General features: G+C 34.7%; 1 protein-coding gene across 14 annotated transcripts in view; it reads right to left on the minus strand.

Moving 5' to 3' along the window:
- The window catches only part of ERBIN (erbb2 interacting protein), a 132583-nt gene that overhangs the window by 42217 nt on the left and 64263 nt on the right, over positions 1-26103 (minus strand). For 13 of the 14 annotated variants that reach the window (XM_025270455.3, XM_044932498.2, XM_044932499.2 and 10 more), the window contains 10 exons: positions 18357-18435; positions 15889-15978; positions 13731-13787; positions 9020-9083; positions 6537-6611; positions 4574-4718; positions 3218-3290; positions 2782-2911; positions 2355-2470; positions 816-885 (listed from right to left, as the gene is read on the minus strand). In XM_025270455.3, the coding sequence (XP_025126240.3) occupies positions 816-885; positions 2355-2470; positions 2782-2911; positions 3218-3290; positions 4574-4718; positions 6537-6611; positions 9020-9083; positions 13731-13787; positions 15889-15978; positions 18357-18435 (899 nt within the window). The remainder of the gene's footprint in view (positions 1-815; positions 886-2354; positions 2471-2781; positions 2912-3217; positions 3291-4573; positions 4719-6536; positions 6612-9019; positions 9084-13730; positions 13788-15888; positions 15979-18356; positions 18436-26103) is intronic. The other variant, XR_006546617.2, reaches the window with a different exon arrangement.

Genomic DNA, 26103 nt, shown 5'->3' on the forward strand with positions numbered 1-26103 from the left:
GTCCTAGGTGATCTACTCTCAGTTTTCCTCTCCGGATCTAATTGTATGTTTTCTCCCTTGCTTACTACATTCCAGTCCTCTGGGCTTTCATCTGTTCCTCAGTCACACTGAGCTCATTCCAATATTGGGATCTTTATTCTTAGTATTCTTTAAATGCACCCCTCACCCAACTCACATCATGGCTCGCTCTTAATTTCATTTGAGAAACTGCTCTACTGTTCCCTTCTTCAGACAGGTATTTCCTAAATCACTCGATTTAAAATAGTATATTTACTCCAACCCTGCTACTGTTCCAATGCAAACTCTTTCTCTGTAGTTCTGAAACATTATTACTTAGTTATTAATTTATCTCGGGTGTCTCCCATGAGAATGTGAACTCAATGAGAACCTAAGAAGATTCTATCTGCTTCATCAGTCTAACTGGCTCCCAGAGTCGTTCACATCCTACTATAAGCTTTTAATAAATGTCTGCCAAAGAAAATTTCAAGGAACAACTCTCAATTCCTTAGAAATACCTCTCTAAAGTTTGTCAAAGTGTTTGATTAGAAACATAATTTAAATTATCAAATGTATACAGATATAAACCACAGAGAGTCTCTATGAAAACATTAAAAATTTAGGGAAGATTTTGTCCTAATGTATCTTTTTACAAATTTAGGAGAAGTCAGGCCAAAAAGGACTTCATGAATCTACACATATTTCACAAAAATGATCTGTATCTGTATGTTTTTACATGTGTATCAGATCAGAACTACTCTTAAATAGTCCTAAATAAATTAGAATGCATAATCAATTTACAAAATCAGAATGCCTACCTGATTATCTGAGAGCCACATAGCAGTCAATTGCTGTAGCTTTGTAAAGCTAAAGGGCAAATTTTTTAATCTGTGGGAAAAAAATGCAAACAAAAATTAAACTTTAAAAATGAGAAATGTTAAAATGAGAACTGGATCTAATGGTCTTCTAAATAATGTTATGTTATTGCATATGAAAATAGGAGAAAAATATTTAATTCAGGAGAAAATCAATTATAGGTCTTTGAACAGGACGTAAGACATAATACTATCCAGTTTTATAAGAATTAATTTTAAAAATACAAATCTTCCGTTGAATCAATTTGGTTGGGGGGAAAATTGGATAATTTAATAACCTCAAATAAATTACCTAGGGAAATCTAGCAACTATCCATACTTTAATGCAAAGGCAAGGACAAATTAAACCAACAATGTTTCATAAAATTGCTTTGGATGTTTTATTTGCATTTAGAGAGAACAAACTGTTATAGGAACCACTCTTAGTAAGAGTTTGTTATGTTATAAATATTGCACTCTTTTTATTTCACTGTGAGCCAGCACTTTCATACTCAAGACTATTTTAACATTATAATGAGTGAAAATTAAGTAACAGAGATACTTAGTACAATGCTAACTTGAAACAGGACCCTATTTAAAACAAAATGACTATTTAAACTTTCCATCTTATGTTTATTCTTCTATGTCTAATTTCAAAGGAATCAAGGGAATCTAGGTCTCTGAAACTCAAGGTGTTGGAACTTAGGGCTCTAGTTTTAGGGTATAAAGTATGAGCTGAAAGAATTTAATTTTAAAAGGGATTTAGTTTGAAACCACACTGCATAGCTATAATTAACAATTTAAAAGGAGGAAGGTGTGAACAGTCTGAATACCCTAGTCAGAAAACCAAATTTATACTAAAAGCTCTATTTTATAAGCAATGTGAATCACCTTAAATCTGAGTCTTAATTTTTTTCCCTCCATAAAATGGGAATACCTGTTTTATTATTAGGGTTATTTTGAATACTTTTAAGATACAACAAAAACAAAATGTAAAAATGCTCTACAAATATTCTTTTATCACTATTAGTCTCTTTACACCAGAAAAAATTATAGACATTTGTTCTTAACTTAAACATTGCTTCAATTTAGCATCCCTAGTGATCTATTTGCTTTGTACCTTGGCTGTGTTGTCCAAATTATTTGAGTGGGTGTCTAACCACACGTCTGCCCAGATTAATACAAGGAGTAGGTAAGATTAAAAGCTGCTTTGTTCAACAGCTGTATTAGAGCAAAAATCTGACTTTAGGAATAAAATTGGCTATCATAAGAAGATAATTAAGACTATACAGCAAAAGTCAACATAAAATAAACCAAAACAACCACTGTATGATAATTAATACCAGGTAAAATTATTCTTTCAAATAAAAATTCTACACAAAACCCAAAACTATATATGCAAAGAAAAACATGTATTAGATTTTCTATCACATATAATGGAACTTTAATTTCATCCAATAGATGTCTTCTATAAGCCAAATGATGAATTACACTGTTACAAACCTATTGTCACTCAAATTGATGACTTTTAATTTTTGCATATCACCCATTTCCTCTGGAAGTGTCTCAAGTTTATTAGAATGGAGAAATAGCACAGTTATATTTTTCCAACTTCCAATCTGAAAGAGAAACAGAGAATTACGGATTAAAACTTTAGCCTACTGCTTAATAAATGTAACTGAAGTATCATTTTCAAAAGTAATAAAAGTACTCTTCTCATGTATAAAAGTAATTACATTTTTCCTTTTCAATTATTAACTTTCACATATGAACAAAAGTATTAGCAAATCAATATAACTAATTATTATCCAGAAAATACATAGCTTAGTTACATAATTATCTCTGAAAGAAACTAAAGAAAACCACATTGGACACCTATAATTAATAATTAGAAAAAATAAAAATTCAAAATAAAATTTAAATACAGTACCTCTGGGGGTAACTGTTGTAAGTAATTATGATCCGCAGCAAAGGTTCTTATATTAGTAAGCTGCCCAATAGATGAAGGCAAAGCTTCAAGTTCATTGAAGCTACAATCCAGTTCTTCTATTGATACTAATCTTTAATTAAAAAAGAAAACACATATTTTAACAAAAAATTTCCTGTATATAACTCAAAACTCAAGAACATATGACCATTTGAACTTGACTTTAACAAACCTAGAAAAAAATCTATTTCTACTAAGCTAAAGTTCACCTGTAGAAAAACTGGCCTATCTTGGCTATAAATCAATCCAACCTGCAGCCAATTGCTTATTTAAATGTTTTTAGAATCTCCTATTGATGTTAACAATTATCTGAAAAATTATATAGGATGCTGAACTGAAAGAAAAATCTTCTAGTTCTTTTAATACACAAAAATCTTACCCTCCTATAGAGTCTGGTAGATACATTAACTGATTTTCATCTATTTTAAGAGTTGTTACATTCTTCAATGAACCTATTAAGGGAAGAAATAATAAACAATTTTTCATCTTGAACTAGAAGTCAATCAACAGTCAAGTGAGCACATATTACATTTAACATGAATCATAAAGAACTTTTAAAAAGCCAAGCTATCTCATAGAGACACCACCCCAACCCTACCATCTCTCCATGCCCTTACCCTGTATTTACAAGTTTCACATACATATTACCTCTTAACATTAGTGTATATTTATCCATTTAGGCCTCACTAAAATGTAAGCTTCATAAGAGTATGTCTTTTTTGTCTCCTTTGCTCACTGTTGTAGCCATGCTCCTTGAAACAATTCTGTGACATCACAGTGAAGATACACAGCACAAACTTACGGTATCAAAGGATTAAAGAAGTGGTAGTCCAAAGGTAGTTTTTTCTAAAGAGTATAACAAGCTATTCTACATACTGTAAGTATACTAAATACTAAAACAATAAAAATGGAGTTTAATTTAAAATAAAAAGCATTGGAAAAATTATAGTAGAATTTGCAAAACACAACCTGAGCTATAACAATTATGTAATTCAATTGAAAAATATGTAAAAATATTTCTGATTTTTATATTCAAACATCATGGAGATGCCAATATGTAAGTTTTTGGTTTTTGATTAAGATAATTCAACTCCCTTGATGCACCACCAGATAAGTAACTATATAAATACAGTTGACCCTTGAACAACACAGGTTTGAAGTGTATGGATCCATTTACATGTATGTGAACTTTTCAATTTACTACTACAGTACTGCATGACTCACAGTTGGTTGAATACACAGAGGCAGAACCATGGATAGGGAGGAAATAAATGTGAATACAAAAGTACATCTATAAATTATATGAGATTTTCCCACTGCAGAAGGTTGACCCCCTAACCACCGTCATTGCTGAAGGGTCAACCGTGTAATTTTCAAAGGATTTTGCTCATACAGCTGTCTTCTTCTAAGTCTAAAATGAAGTTAAGATAGGAAAAAGTTACTAGGTAAGGGCCATGATCAAGAGTTAAAGCGAATTTGGGTAATCTTTTAAAGGATTCAAACTTTATTACAGTGACAAAAATGACATTTCCTTAAAGAAAAACAGTAATGTCAACAAAAGAGTAAACTGAGTAACTGATCACAATAGGAAAAATTCAAATAGGATCTCTGACTTCAGAAACTGTCTTATAAATAAAATTTGATATATGGAAGCTTTGAATCAAGCAATGGCAATAAGTTTCTCAGATTGTATACTAGTAAATTTTAATCACATGAATTAGAAATCAGTACAAACCAATAGTCTCTGGCAGTTGTTGAAGTGAATTGCTTGATAATAGGAGATCTTGAAGGTTTTCACATCCTGAAATTCCTTCTTCAACCATCTCAATATTATTTTTAGAAATATCCAAATATGTGAGCTGTTTCAAACTACCAATAAACTGTAAGTTTAAAAAAAAGGAAATTTAAGGACTCTGTCAATAGCAGTTTGTGAAAAGTTTAGATAAGAAACTTAGTCACAAATTATAATTTATAATTAAATGTTTATATGAGAGGTTCATAATTTTTAATGCCATTAGTGATACAGTCAGTAAAAGCTAAGAGCTCCTACTATTTTAGCCTAGCAGAGTGACAAGTACATAATTTTCTTTGGGAATTTAGCTGCCCATCATTTGCAAGGGAGTTAGCACATATGGGGATTCATATGGCTTTAGGTCTGAGAATAAACACAATGTCAGCTGCTAAGAAACTACATGCAAAATAGCCTATTTCAACAATTCCCTGGGCAAAATGAAACAGGATACAAAGTCAACTGCAACCCCTGGGAAGGACATACTCCATGACATTAGAAAGAAACTTAAAGTTGACCCTTGAACAACACAGAACTTCACAGACCCATTTACACATGGATTTTTTTCAACAGTAAATACTACAGTACCCCATTGTAGTTGGTTCAATCTGTGGATGCAGAACATCAGACCCTGAGGAGGAATCCTTGTTATGAAGGAATTTCAAATAGGGAAAGCTGACTATAAATTACACAGATTTTTTCCACTGTGTAAAGGGTTGGTGCTCCTAATCCCTGAGTTGTACACAAGTCAACTGTGTTTTACAAAAATTTATTATAGTAATATAAAAATTTTAATCAAGAAATGTGTTGACAAACCCAATCGAAAAATGCGTGGAAGATTTAAATAGACATTTCTCCAAAGAAGTCATACAGATGGTTAAAAGGCATATGAAAAGATGCTTGACATCATTAATTATCAGAGAAATGAAAATGAAAATTACAATGAGGTATCACTTCACATATAGTCAGAATGGCCATCATTAAAAATCTATAAATAAAAAATCTACAAAAAATCTATATATAATATATGCTGGAAAAGGCATGGAGAAAAGGGAGACCTCATACACTGCTGATGGAAATGTAAATTGGTACAACCATTATGGAGAACACTAAGGAAGTTCCTTTAAAAACGAAATATAGAACTACAATATGATCCAGCAATCCCACTCCTGGGCATATATCTGGAGAAAACCACAATTCAAAAAGATACATACACCCCAAACTTTACTGCACTATTTACAATAGCCAAGACATGGAAGCAACCTAAATGTCTACCGACAGAGCAATGGATAAAGATGTTGTACATATATACAACAGAATATTACTCAGCAATCAAAAAGAATGAAATAATGTCATTTGCAGCAATGTGGGTGAACCTAGATACTGTCACAATGAGTGAAGTAAGTTAGACAGAGAAAGACATATATCATATGATATCACTAGTATGTGGAATCTAAAAAAAAAAAAGATGGTACAAATGAGCCTATTTACAAAACAGAAATAAGAGTTACACATGTAGAAAACAAACTTATGGTTACCGGGGGAAAGGGGTCAAGGGATAAATCTGGAGATCTGGATTGACATATATACACTACTATATCTAAAACATGTAACTAATAAGGACCTACTGTATAGCACAGGCAACTCTACTCAATAATGATCTATGTGGGAAATGAGTCTAAAAAAGAGTGGATATATGAGTATGTATAACTGATTCACTTTACTGTATACCTAAAACACAACATTGTTAAAAACAAAGTATTGACAATAAAAAAATGTAATTTGCTTCTATTTAACAGTATTAATAATAATCATTTTAAACTGATTAAACATACTTAAAATGTGTAATTCGTAAAAATGCAAAGGACAGACAGCAATAAGCAAAGTCTTTAAAATTTTATATACATACCCCTGGAATAAAAGTCAGTCTATTACCATCCATCCAAAATTCTTTCAATCCACTTAGCTGCTCAAGTACTTCAGGCTGTTTAAATGGAAGTGAAGGAGGAAATACATTAATTTATTTGAATATATTTATTTGCCAAAAGAAGCTCCCCTGGGTATTTCTAATAATAACTTTCAGTTTTAAAGACATTTTTTTAAATTATGAGGGGGGAAAAAGCAAAGCCAAAACTCAAGTCTTTCCACTGTGTTATAGTTATTACACAAATATTACTAAAGACATTCCATAATAGCAGATTGTATAAATTAAGCTTTTGATTACATAACAGGTTAAAGTATTTACACAATTAATAAGATCCATTACTTTCAAGAATACAATAAAAGTATACTCTCAATCATTATCCACAAAAAGATGTAGAATTTTAGGAAATCTTAAAGAAAAGCTATTCCCTGATGACTAAGAGGGAGGAAAAAAGAAGGCAAGCTACATCTTAAAAACCCAATCATAAGGAAAAGTATGCAAACCAAGGCATAATAAACCTATTGTGTTATTTTAAGCTTCTAGTAACTACACAGAATACTGTTTTGTGTTGAGGACCAAAAAATTAAAGTGACTTAGTGGACTTGGTCGGAGAAGGCAATGACACCCCACTCCAGTACTCTTGCCTGGAAAATCCCATGGATGGAGGAGCCTGGTAGGCTGCAGTCCATGGGGTCGCTAAGAGTCGGACATGACTGAGCGACTTCACTTTCACTTTTCACTTTCCTGCATTGGAGAAGGAAATGGCAACCCACTCCAGTGTTCTTGCCTGGAGAATCCCAGGGATGGGGGAGACTGGTGGGCTGCCGTCTATGGAGTCACACAGAGTCGGACACGACTGAAGTGACTTAGCAGCAGCAGCAGTGGACTTGGTATTCAGGCAAAATTTACCCTTAGGTTATTCACCCTTGGAGGCTCTTCTGAATGAGTCCTTTAAAGATATTTCCGTTAACCCACAAACCTGTGTCCAATCACTGACATTATGATGGCATTGAGGTGTCATCATATCTCATCACTATAACACGAGTAACACATACAACGCATGTCACTCAGATTTACTGTTAACATATAAGTAAGAATTCTAGGTGTAACTTGGATTAAAAAAATCTCTTTGTGCTTTGCATGTGTGTATGCTCAGTTGTATCTGACTCTTTGCGACCCTATGGACTGCAGCCTGCCAAGCTCCTCTGTCCATGGGTTTCCCAGGCAAGAATACTGGAGTGGGTTGCCATTTCCTTCTCCAGGGGATGCTCCCACCCCAGGAATTGAACTCGCATCTCCGGCACTGGCAGATTCTTTACCACTGAGCCACCTAGGAAGCCCCTTTTGTGCATTACCTGTTACAACTGTAAAGTAATTTTTTTTTAAATGTGTAATACTGGAAGACGGAAATGGTCCAAAATTTAATGATTTTGAATTCTGCTCTGATTTATAAAATTAACAGCAATTTAGAAACTTAAAATAGTTAATATGGCAATAGATTAATACATGTAAAGACAAATACTGAGAAAATATGTAACAGATAATTTATTAAGCACAGAATATGCATTTTTTTTAAAAGAGTAAAACATCTACAAAACAATTCATCATATATCAGCTTCAATTAAAATACAGAATATGAAAGACAATATTTTAGAAAAAATATGAGATACCCAAAACCACCAGGCTCCTCCAGTGACTTCAGCTGAAAAGCTATTTTAGTGAGCTAATACAATTTCCACAGGACAATTGTGCAGCAACAGTGCTGAGAAACTCTTGTTTTTGAGACTATCACTTGAAACTTGCAACAATTAAAAAAAAAAACTTGTAAACACAGTGCAAAAATTTTAATGATGATTTTTCAAGTTAAGGAGCTTCTCTTCAAAAAACAAATATCTAGCTTATTATCTGAGTTCTCTTGGAGCAATGACTGAAGACAACAAATTGCTTATATTCTTCTTTTCGATTCAGCATCATACTACTTTGGAAACAAAGCAAAAACACAATCCAGAGGTCTCATTACCAACTCGAAAATAACAGCTGTTTCATTCAATGTTTTTCTTTTAGCTATTAAGTAAAATTATAGAGAAGTATGCTACTACTGAATAAATTCCTAAGCAATATTCCCATGAAGTTATTTTTGACTCAAGTTCTTTTCCTGATGCATTCTAGTCTGATGAAAGCTTTTCCCTTATAATTTTTCAGAATTTCTACTTTCTGTGCCAAAAACTATTAATTACCTTTTCCATGGGCTTCTCATTAATTTTACATTTTTACCCTCACTCCTATTAGATGTTGTTATCTGTTTAATTATCCTGTCAAAAACTTTTATATCTTATCTCTCCAAAATATGTGTGTATCTTTATCTGATTTTATACTTAAAAAATGCAAAGAAATAAATACCTTAATTTTCACATTTTTTTCTTGATCAAATGAATGACTTATGGATAGTAACGTTGGTGAGAACTTACCACTTCTGTGAATTCATTACTTCCCAAGTCCAGTCTTTCCAGCTGGGTCAGTCTATTCATAGTTCTATGCACAATGGAGTAATAAGGAATTAAGTATACAAAAACAAACAATTACAAGGAAACTTGTAAAATATTCTTATGTATTACCTAATAACATATAGGCTTTCAAATGTTGACAAAACAAAAATAATGATTTTCTAAGAAACAAGTCACATTTAATTTCTAAATAAAAATGAAATAAGTTATTAATTATTCTCTGATCTTGGCTTCTCTCCAGGTTATTTCTATTCTTTTTTATTTTACTTTTTGGCCATGCCACACAGTATGTGGGATCTTAATTCCCCAACCAGGGATTGAGCCTGCGCCCCCTGCATTGGATGTGTGGAGTCTTAAAACACTGAGCCATCAGGGAAATCCCAGGTTATTTATATTCTTAAGATGTAATTGAAGTAATTACACAGACCAGAATACCAGTAGTTCACTTTGCATTTTTTGTTTTTTTCACAGAATAACTTCTCAGATAGTATAAATCAACTAATGATTAGATTGTTAGGTAGCTTCATATTAATTACTACCATTTTTCAAGACTGATGGTGTATTTGTAAAAAACTTTAAGATAATTAACTGAAAATTCCAAGAACAGTAAATATTACATTGTTCTCCACACTTTCAAATTAAATTCAATACAATTCACAACAACGTTTTACATGAATCAAAAATATAATTAGGAGACTGTATTTATTTTAAATTAAAGCTACAATATACCATTTTTAAACTTTCAACTCAATACCAACAGTTCTCTGCCATTACAAAAACTTGAATGTACAAACTGATTTCATGATGAAATAAACTAAGTTGTATTTTATATTCCTTCAATAAAGGCACTTCTTAAAGTGAACTATTAATTAATTCAAATATATTTATACTCTAAAATTATTATTTTTAGAAAAACCTATTATTTAATAGATTGCTACCAGGTACCCAGATAAGGAACTACATTAAATTAAAAAAAAAATCGGAGGGCACACCATCCCACATGGCCTGGGGGAGGTTCCCCGACTAGTGACTGAACCCTGAACACAGCAGTAAAAGTGCTGAATCCTAACCAACAGACCACACTAGGGAACTCCTTAGGAACTATATTAAATTTTTTTTGCATATGGCTAAATACAATCATCATAATATCAATATATCAATGTGTTAACTGGAAAATTAACATTATTAAAAACCAACAGACTCCTTAAATTATGACATAAGAACACATATTATTTCTATCTTCTCTTGACATTCAACAAATTAGTAATAGAAAGTAAAATAAAATCAGCTTAAATCTCTCTGGTTTTTTAGTGAAAAAAAAAAAACATATAATAATTGTAAAGCAATTTATTATGTTGTGCATGCGTGCTAAGTCACTTCAGTCGTGTCCCACTCTGTGCGACCCTATGGACTGCAGCCCACCAGGCTCCTCCGTCCATGGGATTCTCCAGGCAAGAATATTGGAATGGGTTGCCATTTTCTCCTTCAGGGTATCTTCCCGGCCCAGAGACCAAACCTGGGTCTCTTATGTCTACCTGCATGGCAGGCAGGTTCTTTACCACTAGTGCCACCTGGGAAGCCCAATTATTATGTTACTCACCTAATATTACAGAAAGCTAATTTTCCCAAACCCTTTCATTTTAAATATGCCATTTCATCGACACTCCTTTAATTTATCTCCCAGTACCAATCTTTCTCAAAGTTGCTTTAACTTTGATTCTCTGAGTGCCTATTTTCAGGTTCTATGAAGTATAAAAATTTGACTTCCTTTACTCATATCTGTCTTTGTCCAGAAAACCTGTAATTCAGTTCCAATTTGCTTTACTACAAAGTGAAAAGATGTTTCCAGGATCTTTCTCAAGAAAGATTAGGTACTAATTCCTACGTTCATAATACTACACTAGGTTGATATGTGAGAAAGGTAAAGAGAGCTGTGCGGAGGGAGTAAGATTGAAAAAAGAAAATATGGTCTTATTTTTCTTAATTCAATATTGTTATAATGATAACACAGAAAATTCACATGTAGCAATTCATTTCATATCAACAAGGGTAAATTTTTTTTTAAGGGTATAAAAACCTTTACACTGGAAAACTCAATTATAAACAATATCCTTAAAAATCTAAGTTTTAAAACTGATTTAGGAAAATATAAATGACAGATATGTAATATCTGGAAATACATTGTAAAATTTTAAAAGCATCTCCATCTCAACTTGCTGTAGCTAACATGGGCATATTTGGTCCTACTTCATTTAAGATCCAGCTTCCTACTTCAAGGAGAAAGTAAAAGCAACCATCCCTCAAATTTCCTTCTGCTTATCTCTAAACTTTCTTTGTATTTAACTCATTTTTACCTTCTCTTCTCCTGTCTCAGAGGGGAAATATACATCATTTGTGTTTTTGGTACTGGGCCCTCCAGGATTAACATGGTATTACATTCCACTAAACTATATATTTAAAACAGCTTTTTCACTGTTCGAATCTTTGATCATAAAAAGATCTACTCACATAACCTGAATGCACATGACTTTCCTGACACATAAAACCATGGCCTCTTTTTAATCTGTGAGGCCTCAAATACTGTAATCATGTCTTTAAAAAAGCAATAAAGAATTACATTTGCAAATACATGAGAGTCCAATCTGAGGTTAAAATTAAAATATAAGGAGATAAAATAAGTGAATTACCTATGATATCAGAGACACCATATTAACTGTAGGCTTAGCTATTTCAGTAAACAATTTATACCCAGATTATTCAAATCTCTTAACAGTCAAATTCTGAGCTAAGGATTCATCAATGCCAATACCAAATCTCCAAAAACTCAAACCTTTTTGAATTTTAATAAGGATAATTCTCCTTTTAATTTATACTAACAGCTAACAACATACACTGTAATCATCTCAGTCTTTTGGGAATCAAAACCATGTACGCTTCTTGCCCTCAGAGATTTATACTCATGGGTTGGAGTGGGGAAGAAGAAGGATCAAGTACATATGCACATGAGAATATGCTAGCCAGGTAGAAAGACAGTAAAATGTATTTTAAAAATTAGACTAATGTGGTAAATATCATAACTGATATAAATAAGATGCTACAAAAGTTGAATACACAGAACAACAAACTCCTGGAAAACAGGAGATGCTTCTATCAAGAGGTGACAACTCTTGACAAATAAATTCCAACAGGAGACTGGGAAGCTTTCTGTAAGGGTCAGATATTTTAAGCCCTGCATATAGTCTCTGTCACAGCTACTTGACTCTACCACTGTAGAGCAAAAGCAGCTATAAACAACATGTGAGTGAATGAATGAATGCGACTCTAATGAAATTTATTTAGAAAAAAATAGGCACTGGGCCAAACTCAACCAGTCTGTAGTTTGCCACTGCCTAAACTATAAAATGGAGAAGGAAATGGCAACCCACCCCAGTACTCTTGCCTGGAAAATCCCACAGACAGAGGAGCCTGGTAGGCTGCAGTCCATAGGGTCGCGAAGAGTCGAAGAGTCGGGCACAACTGAGCGACTTCACTTTCACTTTTCACTTTCATGCATTGGAGAAGGAAACGGCAACCCACTCCAGTGTTCTTGCCTGGAGAATCCCAGGGACAGGGGAGCCTGGTGGGCTGCCGTCTATGGGGTCGCACAGAGTCGGACACGAATGAAGTGACTTAGCAGCCAACTATAAAAGTGGTCATGTATGGATGTGGGAGTTGGACTGTGAAGAAGGCTGAGTGCTGAAGAATTGATGCTTTTGAACTGTGGTGTTGGAGAAGACTCTTGAGAGTCCCTTGGACTGCAAGGAGATCCAACCAGTCCATTCTGAAGGAGATCAGCCCTGGGATTTCTTTGGAAGGAATGATGCTAAAGCTGAAACTCCAGTACTTTGGCCACCTAATGCAAAGAGTTGACTCATTGGAAAAGACTCTGATGCTGGGAGGGATTGGGGGCAGGAGGAGAAGGGAACGACAGAGGATGAGATGGCTGGATGGCATCACTGACTCGATGGACCTGAGTCTCGGTGAACTCCAGGAGTTGGTGATGGACAGGGAGGCCTGGCATGCTGCAATTCATGGGGTCACAAAGAGTTGGTCACGACTGAGCGACTGAACTGAACTGAACTGAAACTATAAAAACACTGTAGTGAATCAGGATGTTTTAAGACATATCTTCAATAAAGGATGTAGACTAGTGCATTTTGAGTCTGTAGATCTATTTTCATTTTATTTTTTGCTCTTGGACTGTCATCTCCTCCTGATGTTAGCTTACCAGTAGGGGGCCTTCCATTCCATTTCTAATTTACAACTGACTAAAACCATACAAGTTCTGAGAACTAGAGTTAATCAGACTTCACACAGAAGACTTTATGGATCTCTTTAAGGAATACTAAGAAAGAACTCTAGTATAGAAATGGGGACCTTTATTTGGGACTCAGGTGAGCTTTACATAGTTATTATTTTGACTTTTGTCACACAAGACTGAGTTCTAGAAAGCTATGAAATCACTAAGAGATGTATAGATTGTTATATTGAACACCACTAATTAAAATACAATGACCACAAATGTAAGTCTTTTAAAATAATTTGTACTCATATTTTAGATAATAGAGAATTAATATTTCTCTTAAGAATTTAAAATGCTGAACTAAATTTTGGAAAAGATAACACCTTTACTTACTTTGGCAACATTTTCAACTGGTTTTCTCTAAGTTCTAATATTTGGAGTTTAGTTAATCTGCAAAACAAATAAAATAAATCAAGCATCTATGACAAAGATGAAGAATTTAATTAATGAATTAATGTCATCCTCTAAAGTTTTAAAGCAACCAATATTCATTGTGTAATTACAATGTGTAGAATCTCGTGTTAAAAATTACACAAAAATACAAAGACAGAAAAGACTTATTTTTGCTCCTCAGAATTAACGGGGGAGAAGCTGCAAAAAATATTTCTAAACATATCCAAAGTAATTGTCCCCTAATGTCAATCCTAATAAACTTTGTGCATTTTAATGAAATCTTCCCCCAAATTATTAGTCATTAGTAGATTAGAGAACAATAATTTAAGTCTAGAGTTGAGGTCTGAGAGAGAAAAATAAAGAAACAAAACAGGACATGGATAGGGAGAAATCCTCTGGCACTTCAGTGATGCACGTTCCAATAAAATTAGAGGATAAATGAGCAGAAGAACTGGTCCAGAAGTGTTTGCTAATGCTGCAAGTGGCAACCATATTAAAATATACAACGTATCAAGTCAGCAGGGTGTATACTTTAAACTTACAGAGTGTTACATGCCAAATATATTTCAATTTAAAAAAGTGGTCCAAATGCCAGACACAGAAATCTAACAAGTACATGAAATGTATGTATGTATACACATACACATATGTGTATGTGTATATATGTGTGTACACAGATCCATATATATGTGTATGTACATAAAAATATAAAGCATTATAATGTGGGTCCCACAGTTCACTGGGCTACAACAATGCCCCAAATTCTTTTTTCTTTATTGAAATACAATTAACAAACAACATTTTGTTGGTTTCAGGTATATAACATAATGATTTGATGTCTGTATATACATTGTTGAACATGGCATCAGAAGATGGAGTAACCACTTGAGCTAAAGTTAACCCACGGTTAACCCTTGAAAAACATGGGTTTCAACTGTGTGAATCCATTCATATACAGATTTTTTCCCCAACAGTAAATACTATGGTACCACACAATCTGTGGTTGGTTGAATCTAATGGATTTGGAACCCTGGATACTAAGGAACTATAGCTGTGGAGGGCCAACTGTAAATTATATGCAGAGTTCTACGGTGTTGGGAGGATCGGAACCCCTAACCCCTGCATTGTTCCAGGGTCAACTACACTGTGAAATGGTTACCAAAACAAGTCTAGTTAACATCTGTCACTATACTTAATTATATAAAAAAAAATGTTTCTTCTTGAGATGACTTTTAAGATGTATTCTCTGAAGAAACTTTCAAATACACAATATAGTATGGTTAACAATAGTCACCATGACCTTGCATCCCCATGATTTATTTTATAAATTGGAGGTTTGTATCATTTGACTACCTTCACTCATTCTGCCCATCTCTACCCACCACTCCACTTCTGGCAAACACCAATCTTTTCTCTGTATTTATGAGGTTGGGGTTTCGGTGGTTATTTTAGATTTCACATCTAAGTGAGACCACATGATATATCTCTCTTTAAAAAAAAAAAAAGAACATTGTCATATTAACACATATTTGGATAGCACTTTCTCTAGTAATTAATTTGAACACAATAATAATTTAATACCTATTGTTCATTTGCTGATTCATCTTTTCATTAGAAAAATTACTCAGGGACTATAATACAACAAGAAGCACAAATTTAAGGAGGGAGCAACTGGCTGGATCCCAGAAACACATTTTTCTTTTCTCTAGAACTTCGATTCCAGTGAAGAAGACAGATAAACCAGTAATTAGATCATTTAAAAAACATGTAAGTGCTGAGAATAAAGCATTCTATCTCAAATATACAAAAATTATTCCAATTTAAACTCCTGATTTTTACGTACTTTAAAACCAAGTCTTAAATTACTTTTTTCTTTAAAATTTTCACTGCTTATTTTTATTTGGGAAAATAAATTTCAAGTCAAAGTAACAAGTGCTGAAGAAACTATAAAAACTACAATGATTGGAAATTATTACAAAAGAAGAGCCCACAAAACTGTAATTAACAGTATTACTAAAGCAACCTGTAGTCTGGTAAACTTGGCAAAAGTTTTGTTAACAGCTAACAAGAGAAGGTTTTAGAAGAAACTATAACTTACCTGCCAAAATTAGCTGGCAAGAACTCAAGGAAAGCATCATTCAGATATAACTGGGTTAAGTTTAACAGCTGAGAAAATCCATCAGGAAGCCTATATAAAATAAACCAGGATTTAAACTTAATTCATATGCAGAATTTTAGCTATTAAAATCTAAGAAACAGTCTAACCAACACATTTTCTTAACAGATAACAGCTATCTCTTTTATGAGTGATCCTCAAATTGAGATTTACCTTTTATAATAACTTACAGCTTCAATGTTTGTATCTTATCATTTTGTAAAAAGGAAGTAAAGCAGTATTTGTCTCAATAAGATAAAATCTGCACGTAACAGTCAACTATGAATGAACCTCAACACAGAAAAATGTATTTGGGACATGACTATGACATCAGCAGGCAGTCTTGAAATTCACCTTATCTAACATAAATTGAAAGGACTAGATAAAGAATTCTAAACTTTGACAATATTGACTTTTGTTCTTGGTGCTTAGTTGCTAAGTCGTGTTCAATTCTTGTAATCCCATGGACTGCAGCCTGCCAGGCTCCTCTGTCCATGGGATTTTCCTAGGCAAGAAAACTGGAATGAGCTGCTATTTCCTTCTCCAGGGGATCTTCCCGACCCAGGGATTGAACCTGCAACTCCCACACTGGCAGCTGAATTCTTTACCACTGGGCTGCCTGGTAAGCCAGCTGACTTTTGCTGCTGCTGCTAAGTTGCTTCAGTTGTGTCGGACTCTGTGCGACCCCATAGATGGCAGCCCACCAGGCTCCCCCGTCCCTGGGATTCTCCAGGCAAGAACACTGGAGTGGGTTGCCATTGCCTTCTCCAATGCATGAAAGTGAAGTTGCTCAGTCGTGTCCGACCCTCAGCGACCCCATGGACTGCAGCCTTCCAGGCTCCTCCGTCCATGGGATTTTCTAGGCAAGAGCACTGGAGTAGGGTGCCATTGCCTTCTCCAGCTGACTTTTAGGGCTGGATAGTTTTGTGTTGCCAGGAGGCTGTCTTCTGCATTAGCACCGTAGCCTCTACATCACCTGAAGCTAGCACTGCCCACCACAAGTTGTGTAAACCAAAAAATGTCTTCAGAATTTACCAAATGACTGTTAACAGCAAAACTGTCCCCATTTGAGAACTACTGGTTTCAATTATTTTCCATTTCAATATTTGGTCCCTAAATAATCATATAAAGATCATGTAATTTTATAATGACCAAATGAGAACTAATATTAAAAGCTGAATGACATTTAGGGTCATATAAGAACCTATAAATAACTTTGCCTTTATTTCCTCTGGCTAACAAAAGAAATTACAGATCTAGAACTTGATGCTAGAATAGTATTTTCAGGTAAAGGTAAAACATCATCTTTACATGTTTGCCTTTACATGTTTGTCTATGTTTGGAAAAACCTTTTCAGTTTGTACAATAAGTCCCTTACACACAAATCTTGAAGTTGTGAGCTTTCAAAGATGTGAACATGCATCTGCAGGTTCAAACCTAAGAGTTCACGTGTCTGGAATACACTGTCATAAGCATGCATCCTCTACAACTGGTGTGGTTCTGTGTACTTTACTGAAGAGTATGATATTCAGTACAGAAGTAGTATGGTATCTTTATTTCAAGCCCAGGATGTGCAGAAGCAAGCATAAAAGCAGCACTGATGGAGCTGGTAGGACTGTATTTTTCTAGGTACTATACTGTAAGAGTAAAAATGTTATCTGTATATTTTGTTTTTTTTAATGTATTTATGTGGAAAGTATTATAAACCTATTACAGTATAGTACTGTATAGTCGATTGTGTTAATTGGGTATCTAGGCTAACATGAATAAACTAGCCTTATGAATGTGCTCTCAGAATGCAACTCGTTCATATGTAGGGGATTTACTGTAATATGTGAAAGCTGGTTTCAACTTTCATTTTAGCTATACTAAGCTATGCTTTACAATATTCATCTTTTGCTTTGTCATTCTATTTTTTCAAAATTTAACAGCTCTGTTACTAGGAAAGCATTCTGCTTCAAGCCATTATGATCACAAAAGAATATGTGTGACCTTTGGTATATAATACAACCAATCACCTAGCTTTTTCCTTTTTTGTTTTTAGCTTTTTGACTTTTCAGCTTCTCTTATTTTCAAAATTTTGAGTGTGCCACACATTGGATGTGCAAGTGAAGACATTCTTATATTGCACAAGTAACACTGAGCTAAGGAGGCCTAGATCCTAGTCTCATTTTTGACATTAACCATAGGACTTGGAGAACAACACTTGCATTATCTGTATGGATGTCAAATTTACCCTTGTAATATACGGGGTTGGGAAGAGTATTAAAAAGGCTCCTTTTTAATCTAAAACTAAAATTTTGTATAGATTTAAGACTGATATTAACTGTTGATTAAAATGTAGAAAGTAGTATTCTACTTTATCATAGTTGCTTTATTGACGTACTATAATTCAACAGAGAAGAACTTACTTGGAAATAGGATTTACACTGGCCTCCACAACTGTCAAAACTTTACAATTTTTTATATTTTCTGGAAACTCTTGTATTCCTAGAAAATGAACAATTAATCATTATCTGTAAAGAATCTATTAATTACAAAGGAGAAAATCATAACAGTATTAATAATAAATGTACACTTTACAGATTCAAAATTTATCAACAGAGTAGAATCTCGATAAACTGACAACACCAATGTCAACCAAACAGAATCACCTCCACAAAAATTTCTCTCTTCTCTTCCACCTCTTTATGACTACTGCTCATTATCAGACACGACTAAGAAACTGAACAACGACAAACTATCTCGTTTAGTTTTACCCTCCTTTCCTTCTCGCTGTTCATCAGAAAATCAGTGCCTTCTCTGTGTGGTGTTAGGGACACAAAATTCAGAATAATCAGCATTCTTTGTGTTTTCACATAAAAAGAGGCACTACTTTAAAAAATTTTTCATTGGAGTATAGCTGATTTATAATGTTGTGTTAGTTTCTGCTGTACAGTAAAAGTGAATCAGTTAAACATATACATACATTCATTTTTTTAAAGACTCTTTTCCTATATAGGTCATTACAGAATATTAAGAAGAGTTCCTTGTGCTATACAGGAGGTCCTTATGGTCCTTATTATTTATCTAATTTTTATATAGTAGTGTATAAAAGAGGCATTACTTTTTAATTCCTGGGTTCCAGACTGAGCTGGCCTCTAATACATATAGGGTAACAAAGCTGAAGGCAAAGCTGAGGCTAAAAGAGGTATGATAGAGAATATGCATCAGATATGCCAATGGACATGCCTGAGGCAGTTATACATCAATACTTCTGCAAAATACAACACAAACGTGACAAGTCAAATTATGGTAGAAGTTTCTAGGCACTTAAAATCTTACCTCAACTTGTCTCAGCAAAAATATAGCAACAATAGTTGAGTTAGCAACAATCCACAGACCAACTTTAAGTAGTACTGTTGTAATCCAGACTAGGAATGCAAATTAATAACTTAAAAAAAAAATGTTCCCAAAATTCTATTAATAGAAAACTCATTCCTTCACTAACACATGATTACTCCAAAGGGCTGACACTGGAGGATCACTTAAGGCTCTGTCAACCTCATGAATGTACTATTCTAAGCAAGTTTATTACAGAGCCAACCACAGAATTCCAGATGATAAAAAATGAAATGATACAAAATCATCAACTGGCAAACACTACAGCAATAACTGATCAGTCAAAACTTAGCAATGGATGCTAAAATTAGTGGGTAAAAGAATGAAGAAAAACAATATATCGATATCGTTTCAAAGCTTCTCCCCCAAAACACATACTATTTTTTAAGAGGGGAAAGAGTAAAGAGCTCTCACAGGCACCAACCACTTCAACGATTTAAAAGGCAGCAGTTACCAGTATCATCACAGAGCAACTCATCTTCAGATGCACTGAGAAGGGGCGCAACACCCATGTTACATTCCTTCCCCAGACACCAACCTGAATTTAACCATAAGCAAATATCAAACAGATCCAATGAAGAGCAGTCCTACAAAACTGGCCAGTAATCATCAAAACTATCCAGGTTAAAAAAGTTAAAGAAAAACTGAATAACCACCCAGATAAGAGGAGACCAAAGAGAACTGCCTATGGTCAACATCTAAACCTACCACTACCATCGCTACTACACACATACATGAAGGCACATAAACGGAAGAAAGCTGAGTAAGACTGGGAGACCATACCATTATCAGTCAGTATCATTGCTGTTCTATATAACTGCAATTATCACCAATGGGGGAAACTAGGTGGTAAGTACAAGAGTACCAATTTGTACTGTTTCTTAAAAATGCATGTAACTCTACAATCATCTCAATAACAACTTCAAAAATCTGGGCTCAATGGTTAAGGAAAGGTTTTTATCATTGTTATTGTTATTAAAAGTCAATTTCCCTAAAAGTTTCAAGATGATTCATTTTAAAGAACTTTTGCTAGAATTTACAGAGTTCATGTAAAGATTCAAATCAGAAAATGTTAACACTGATGGATATCTAACAATATTAAGGAATTACTGTTAGCTGTTTTTCTATAAATTGTGGTTAACAGTAGAGTGGCTTCATCTTGAAATATTTATGTATGAGAGAGATTGTTTGGCAAAGTATGAGGTATACATGTAACATACTGATTGGTATATTACAGTTCTGGTTGATAGGCACATCAGGTTTACTGTATTATTCTCTACTTAGATAACAAGATTTTTAAAAAATGACTTTAAAACAGCTATGGTACTTAAAGGGAAAAAATGAACAAAATGATGGGGAGAAAAAGGTTAAATGTAAGAAATGGAAACTTCACAAATGATAAAAACAACACATCTAAATGAAAAAACCACAGGATAGGATTTAAAGAAGATTAGTCACTGCAGGAGAAAATGTCAATGAGACAGAAGACACAGTAACAGAAACTAGCCATTATGAAACACAGAGGGCAAAAAGTAAAGAAACCCAGTGATACCTGGGACAATGTCAAGCAGATTAACATATTTATCTTAGAAGTACTTGTTGTGTGAGGGGAGAATCTTTGCCTCTCTTGTGCACTACTGGAACAGGACATGGTACATAGTTATCAGTGTCACTCAATAGCTTCCAAATTCTTTACCAGGGTGGCAATATCAATTTTCATACTATAATACCTATTTATATCTTGTCAACTTTTGATGATATCTTTACTTTTTCCCAATAAACACTTTCTGAGAGGGTTGAACCTCACAGATATAAACGAGATATTAACTAAAACTAGATACTTTCCTGATATTTCCTAGAGAGTGAAAGTGAAAGTCTCTCAGTCATGTTCGACTCTTTGCGACTCCATGGACTATGCAGTCCCTGGAATTCTCCAGCCCAAAATATTGGAGTGGGTAGCCTTTCCCTTCTCCAAGGGATCTTCCCAACCCAGGGATCAAACCCAGGTCTCCTGCATTACAGGTGGATTCTTTACCAGCTGAGCCACAAGGGAGACCCAAGAATACTGGAGTGGGTAGTCTATCCCTTCTCCATTGGATCTGCCTGACCCAGGAATCGAATCAGGGTTTCCTGCATTGCAGGCAGATTCTTTGCCAACTGAGCTATTTTCCTAGAGATGAACACATTTTCACATTTATTGATCTATTTAAACTTAAGTATAACTGACTTACTGTATTACATCTTAGGTGGACAGAATAGTGATTCGGTATTTTTTACAGATTATACTCCATTAAAAGTTATTATAAGATAAAGGCTATAATTCCCTGTAATATAAAATATACCCTTGATGCTTATCTGTTTTATACATGTGTGTGCCACGCTAAGTCCCTTCAGTCATGTCCGACTCTGTGCAACCTTATCCACTACAGCCTGCCAGGCTCCTGTGTCCATGGGATTCTCCAGGCAAGAATATTGGAGTATGTTGCCATGCCCTCCTCCAGGGAACCTTACTAATGCAGGCACTGAACCTACATCTCGTATGTCTCCTGAAAGGGCAGGCAGGTTCTTTACCACTAGCACCACCACACAGTAGATTATATTTCTTACTCTCATGCCCCTAATTGGTCCCTCTCCCCTCCATGGAGGAAAATCAATCCCCCTGACTTCAGACTATACTACACAGCTACACTAATAAAAACAGTATGGTATTGGCACAAAAACAGAAATACAGATCAATGGAACAGTACAGAAAGTCCAGAAATAAACCCACATACCTATGATCAATTAATCTACAACAAAAGAGGTGAGAATAAACAATCAAGAAAAGACAGTCTCTTCAATAAACAGTACTGGGAAAACTGTACAGCTACATATAAAATAATGAAATCAGAACATTCTCTAACACCATACACAAAAATAAACTCAAAATGGATTAAAGATCTAAATATAAGACCAAAACTATGAAACTCCCAGAGGAAAACACAGGCAAAACTCTCTCCAACATAAATCACAGCAGGATCCTCTATGGCCCACCTCCCAGAGTAATGGAAATAAAAGCAAAAATAAACAAATGGGACCTAATTAAAATTCAAAGCTTCTGCACAACAAAGGAAACTACAAACAAAGTGAAAAGACAGCCTTCAGAATGGGAGAAAATAATAGCAAATGAAGCAACTGACAAAGAATTAATCTCTAAAATATACAAGCAACTCCTACAGCTCAATTCCAGAAAAATAAACGACCCAATCAAAAAATGGGCCAAATAACTAAACAGATATTTCTCCAAAGAAGACATACAGATGGCTAACAAACACATGAAAAGATGCTCAACATCACTCATTATCAGAGAAATGCAAATCAAAACCACTATGAGGTACCATCTCACGCCAATCAGAATGGCTGCGATCCACAAGTCTACAAGCAATAAATGCTGGAGAGGGTGTGGAGAAAAGGGAACCCTCTTACACTGTTGGTGGGAACGCAAACTAGTACAGCCACTATGGAGAACAGTGTGGAGATTCCTTAAAAAACTGGAAATAGAACTGCCATAGGACCCAGCAATCCCACTGCTGGGCATATACACCGAGGAAACCAGAATTGAAAGAGACATGTGTACCCCAATGTTCATCGCAGCACTGTTTATAATAGCCAGGACATGGAAGCAACCTAGATGTCCACTGGCAGACGAACGGATAAGAAAGCTGTGGTACATATACACAATAGAATATTACTCAGCCATTAAAAAAAAATACATCTGAATCAGTTCTAATGAGGTGAATGAAACTGGAGCCTATTATACAGAGTGAAGTAAGTCAGAAATAAAAACACCAATACAGTATACTAACACATATATATGGAGTTCAGAAAGATGATAAGGATAACCCTATACGCAAGACAGCAAAAGAGACATAGAACAGTCTTTTGGACTCTGTGGGAGAGGGCAAGGGTGGGATGATCTGGGAGAATAGCATTGAAACATGTATATTATCATATGTGAAACAGATCGCCAGTCCAGGTTCGACGCATGAGACAGGGTGCTCAGGGCTGGTGCACTGGGATGACCCAGAGGGATGGGATGGGAAGGGAGGTGGAAGGGGGGTTCAGGATGGGGAACACATAAATCCATGGCTGATTCATGTCAATGTATGGCAAAAACCACTACAATACTGTAAAGTAATTAGCTTCCAATTAAAATAAATTTTTAAAAAACATAAAAAAATAAAAATAAAATGCAAGTCAGATTATGCTCTGAATGACCTGACTCAAACCCTTCCAAGTGATTTCACCTGAATGAGAGTAAATGTCAGAGTACATACAAATGCCTATATGGCTCTACATTGTCTTTTTGCTCCAAATCCCTTCCTTTCTCACCTCTATTCCTATCACTCCCATCTTGCTCACTATGTTTTAGCTACTATAGTCTTCTGTTTCTCATACATGCCATGGACACTCTCACCTTACAAACTGTACACTGGCTGTTTCTTCTTTCTGGTACATTCTTACCTTAGATATCTGCATCACTAACTTCCTCACTTCCACCAAATCCTTGTTCTCCCTTTCTCAATGAGGCCTAAGCTCAATGCTTGTGTTAGCTTGTCTCCAAAGATGGCTCTTTCATCCTCATACATAAAGTATGCATAACCTGAATTTTATCATGAATTACTTAATTCTTTAGCAATTTCAACTACCTGTTCCTTTTTCATTCTCACTTGACTTCAACAGTATTCTTTCTTTGTCATATACTCTTGTCATAAAAATTTGACTCTGTGGCTGAAATTTAATAAAATGAAGATACTATTAAACATGGCTATCCTGCTCAGATTAATCTATTTTGGCTATACATTAGAGTTCTCTTTTTACTGCTGAGAAAGAGAAAATACCTCCTGAAATCTAATCGAAGAACTAGCCTGGTACCATCAGCTAGTCCTTGGTCTTTCTATGAACAAGATGCAATCAAAGGGAGACCTTGGTATTTCCCTGTTGAACTAAGCAATTTCACATAATACCAATATTAAAGGAGGCCACTCTTTAACCACAAGAGATCAAGACAAAAGCGTATTTGTAATCACGACTTAACCAAGACAAAATGTGAATCTTGTCCAAGCCATCCCTTCTTCTAACGTGTGACTGCTGCTGCTTTAGTGCTTATAGCTTTAGCTTTGCTCTAATCTGCCCTCCCTATAGATAACATTTATTAATATTCTCAGTCACAGAATTATACTTCTTGACAGCATTCCATCCATAGCAAACGCTCATATTCTTAAATCCTCTTCCAATCATCAAGTACAAGCCCAAATCCTGTAATAAAGTCTTTTAGCACCCGCTGCGACTCCCCTTCCATGCCCATGGCTCAATCACAGGTAATCCTGGGGATCTTTGTTTGGAGGGCATCAATATCCCTCCAATGACCCAAATGTACAATGTAAGTTAATAGTGGTTCTTTACTGTTTCTGTATTTTAAAGGCTATGGTAACAAATAGTACAGAATGTAACACTGATTTCCAGTCAAGAGTCTGAACCAGAAACTGCAAACTTAAATGACTATACTGGCTAGGGGATAACAGATGTATGGTTAGCACCAGGTATAACACAGTGAGCGCTAAGGCCTATGGTAAGGCACAGTGACTGTACACCCCACTTATGGTCTACATTAACAACACACTTAGCAGTGACCAGTGATCACCAGACTACGTTTTTTAAGTTCCATGTCAGTTTAACACATGATTTTTCTTCTTTCGTTATCTTAAATAATCTGATTTATTAAAACAGCTGAATTTAAGCAACATTAACTATTAAGCAAATCAACAACTTTAGAAATTTTAAAACAGAAAAAAATAAGTGACTTCCCCAGTAATCGATAATCCCTTGTAATCAATATAACTTCTTTGAATTTAAAAGTGAAGAGCCTTTTCCAGTATTTTGTCCCCAATCATCAGATTTTCTCAGATTCAAGGAACTGCTTCCTGTTTTGACCCATAAACGTTCAACCCATTCTTTCTGAATGTTTTGACTCAGTTTTAAAAAGGCATAATTAACCTCTCCAGCATTCCCGTATCAGACAGAAAGCTCTGATCTACTCTTTCTGGTTTCTCTGCATTAAAATTCCTAGTTTTTATTCAGTGTGCTTTTATAGAGAGAATGATAGCTAGATAATCTTCGTTTCTTTTCTCTCTCCATCAGCTTTCTCTATCAACCCCTTTTGCAAATTATTTTAATCATCATCTCTAATAGCCTGCTCAAGAAAACAGGCCAGGACTTCTCTGGCAGTCTAGCGGCTAAGAATTCATCTTGCTATGCAGGAGATACGGGGGTTCAACCCCTGATTAGGGAACTAAGATCCCACGTGCTACATAGTGCAGCAAAAAAGAAAAAAAAAAAAAAAAAAAGAAGCCACATGAACACAATGAATGTTAAATGTTAATTTCTCTAACACCAGTTGCTATTTGCAGTGACTTGGCATAGTAGCCTGGTGAGATTTTCCTTTCTTTAAAAAGCTAACAATACCAAAACTTTAGACAAGAAAAAGGACAAATTAACACTCATAAATTAAGACTTTAGTTTTATCATCAAATGATAAAAAGTGAATTCCTTACAAAATGAAGACAAATATCAACACCTTAAATTTATATACTTCCTGTATACACACTGGTCCACAATGTGGTTAGCAGTCTCATGAGGCAGAACGGAAGTGGTAATATTGATGAAATTATGTATAGTCTAACTGAGAATGAGATTAATTTCCAAATATAGCAACATGGCAAATAAAGAAGTAATGAT

The sequence above is a fragment of the Bubalus bubalis genome, chromosome 19 (genome assembly GCF_019923935.1).
Source record: "Bubalus bubalis isolate 160015118507 breed Murrah chromosome 19, NDDB_SH_1, whole genome shotgun sequence".
In the NCBI taxonomy this organism is placed as follows: Eukaryota; Metazoa; Chordata; class Mammalia; order Artiodactyla; family Bovidae; genus Bubalus; species Bubalus bubalis.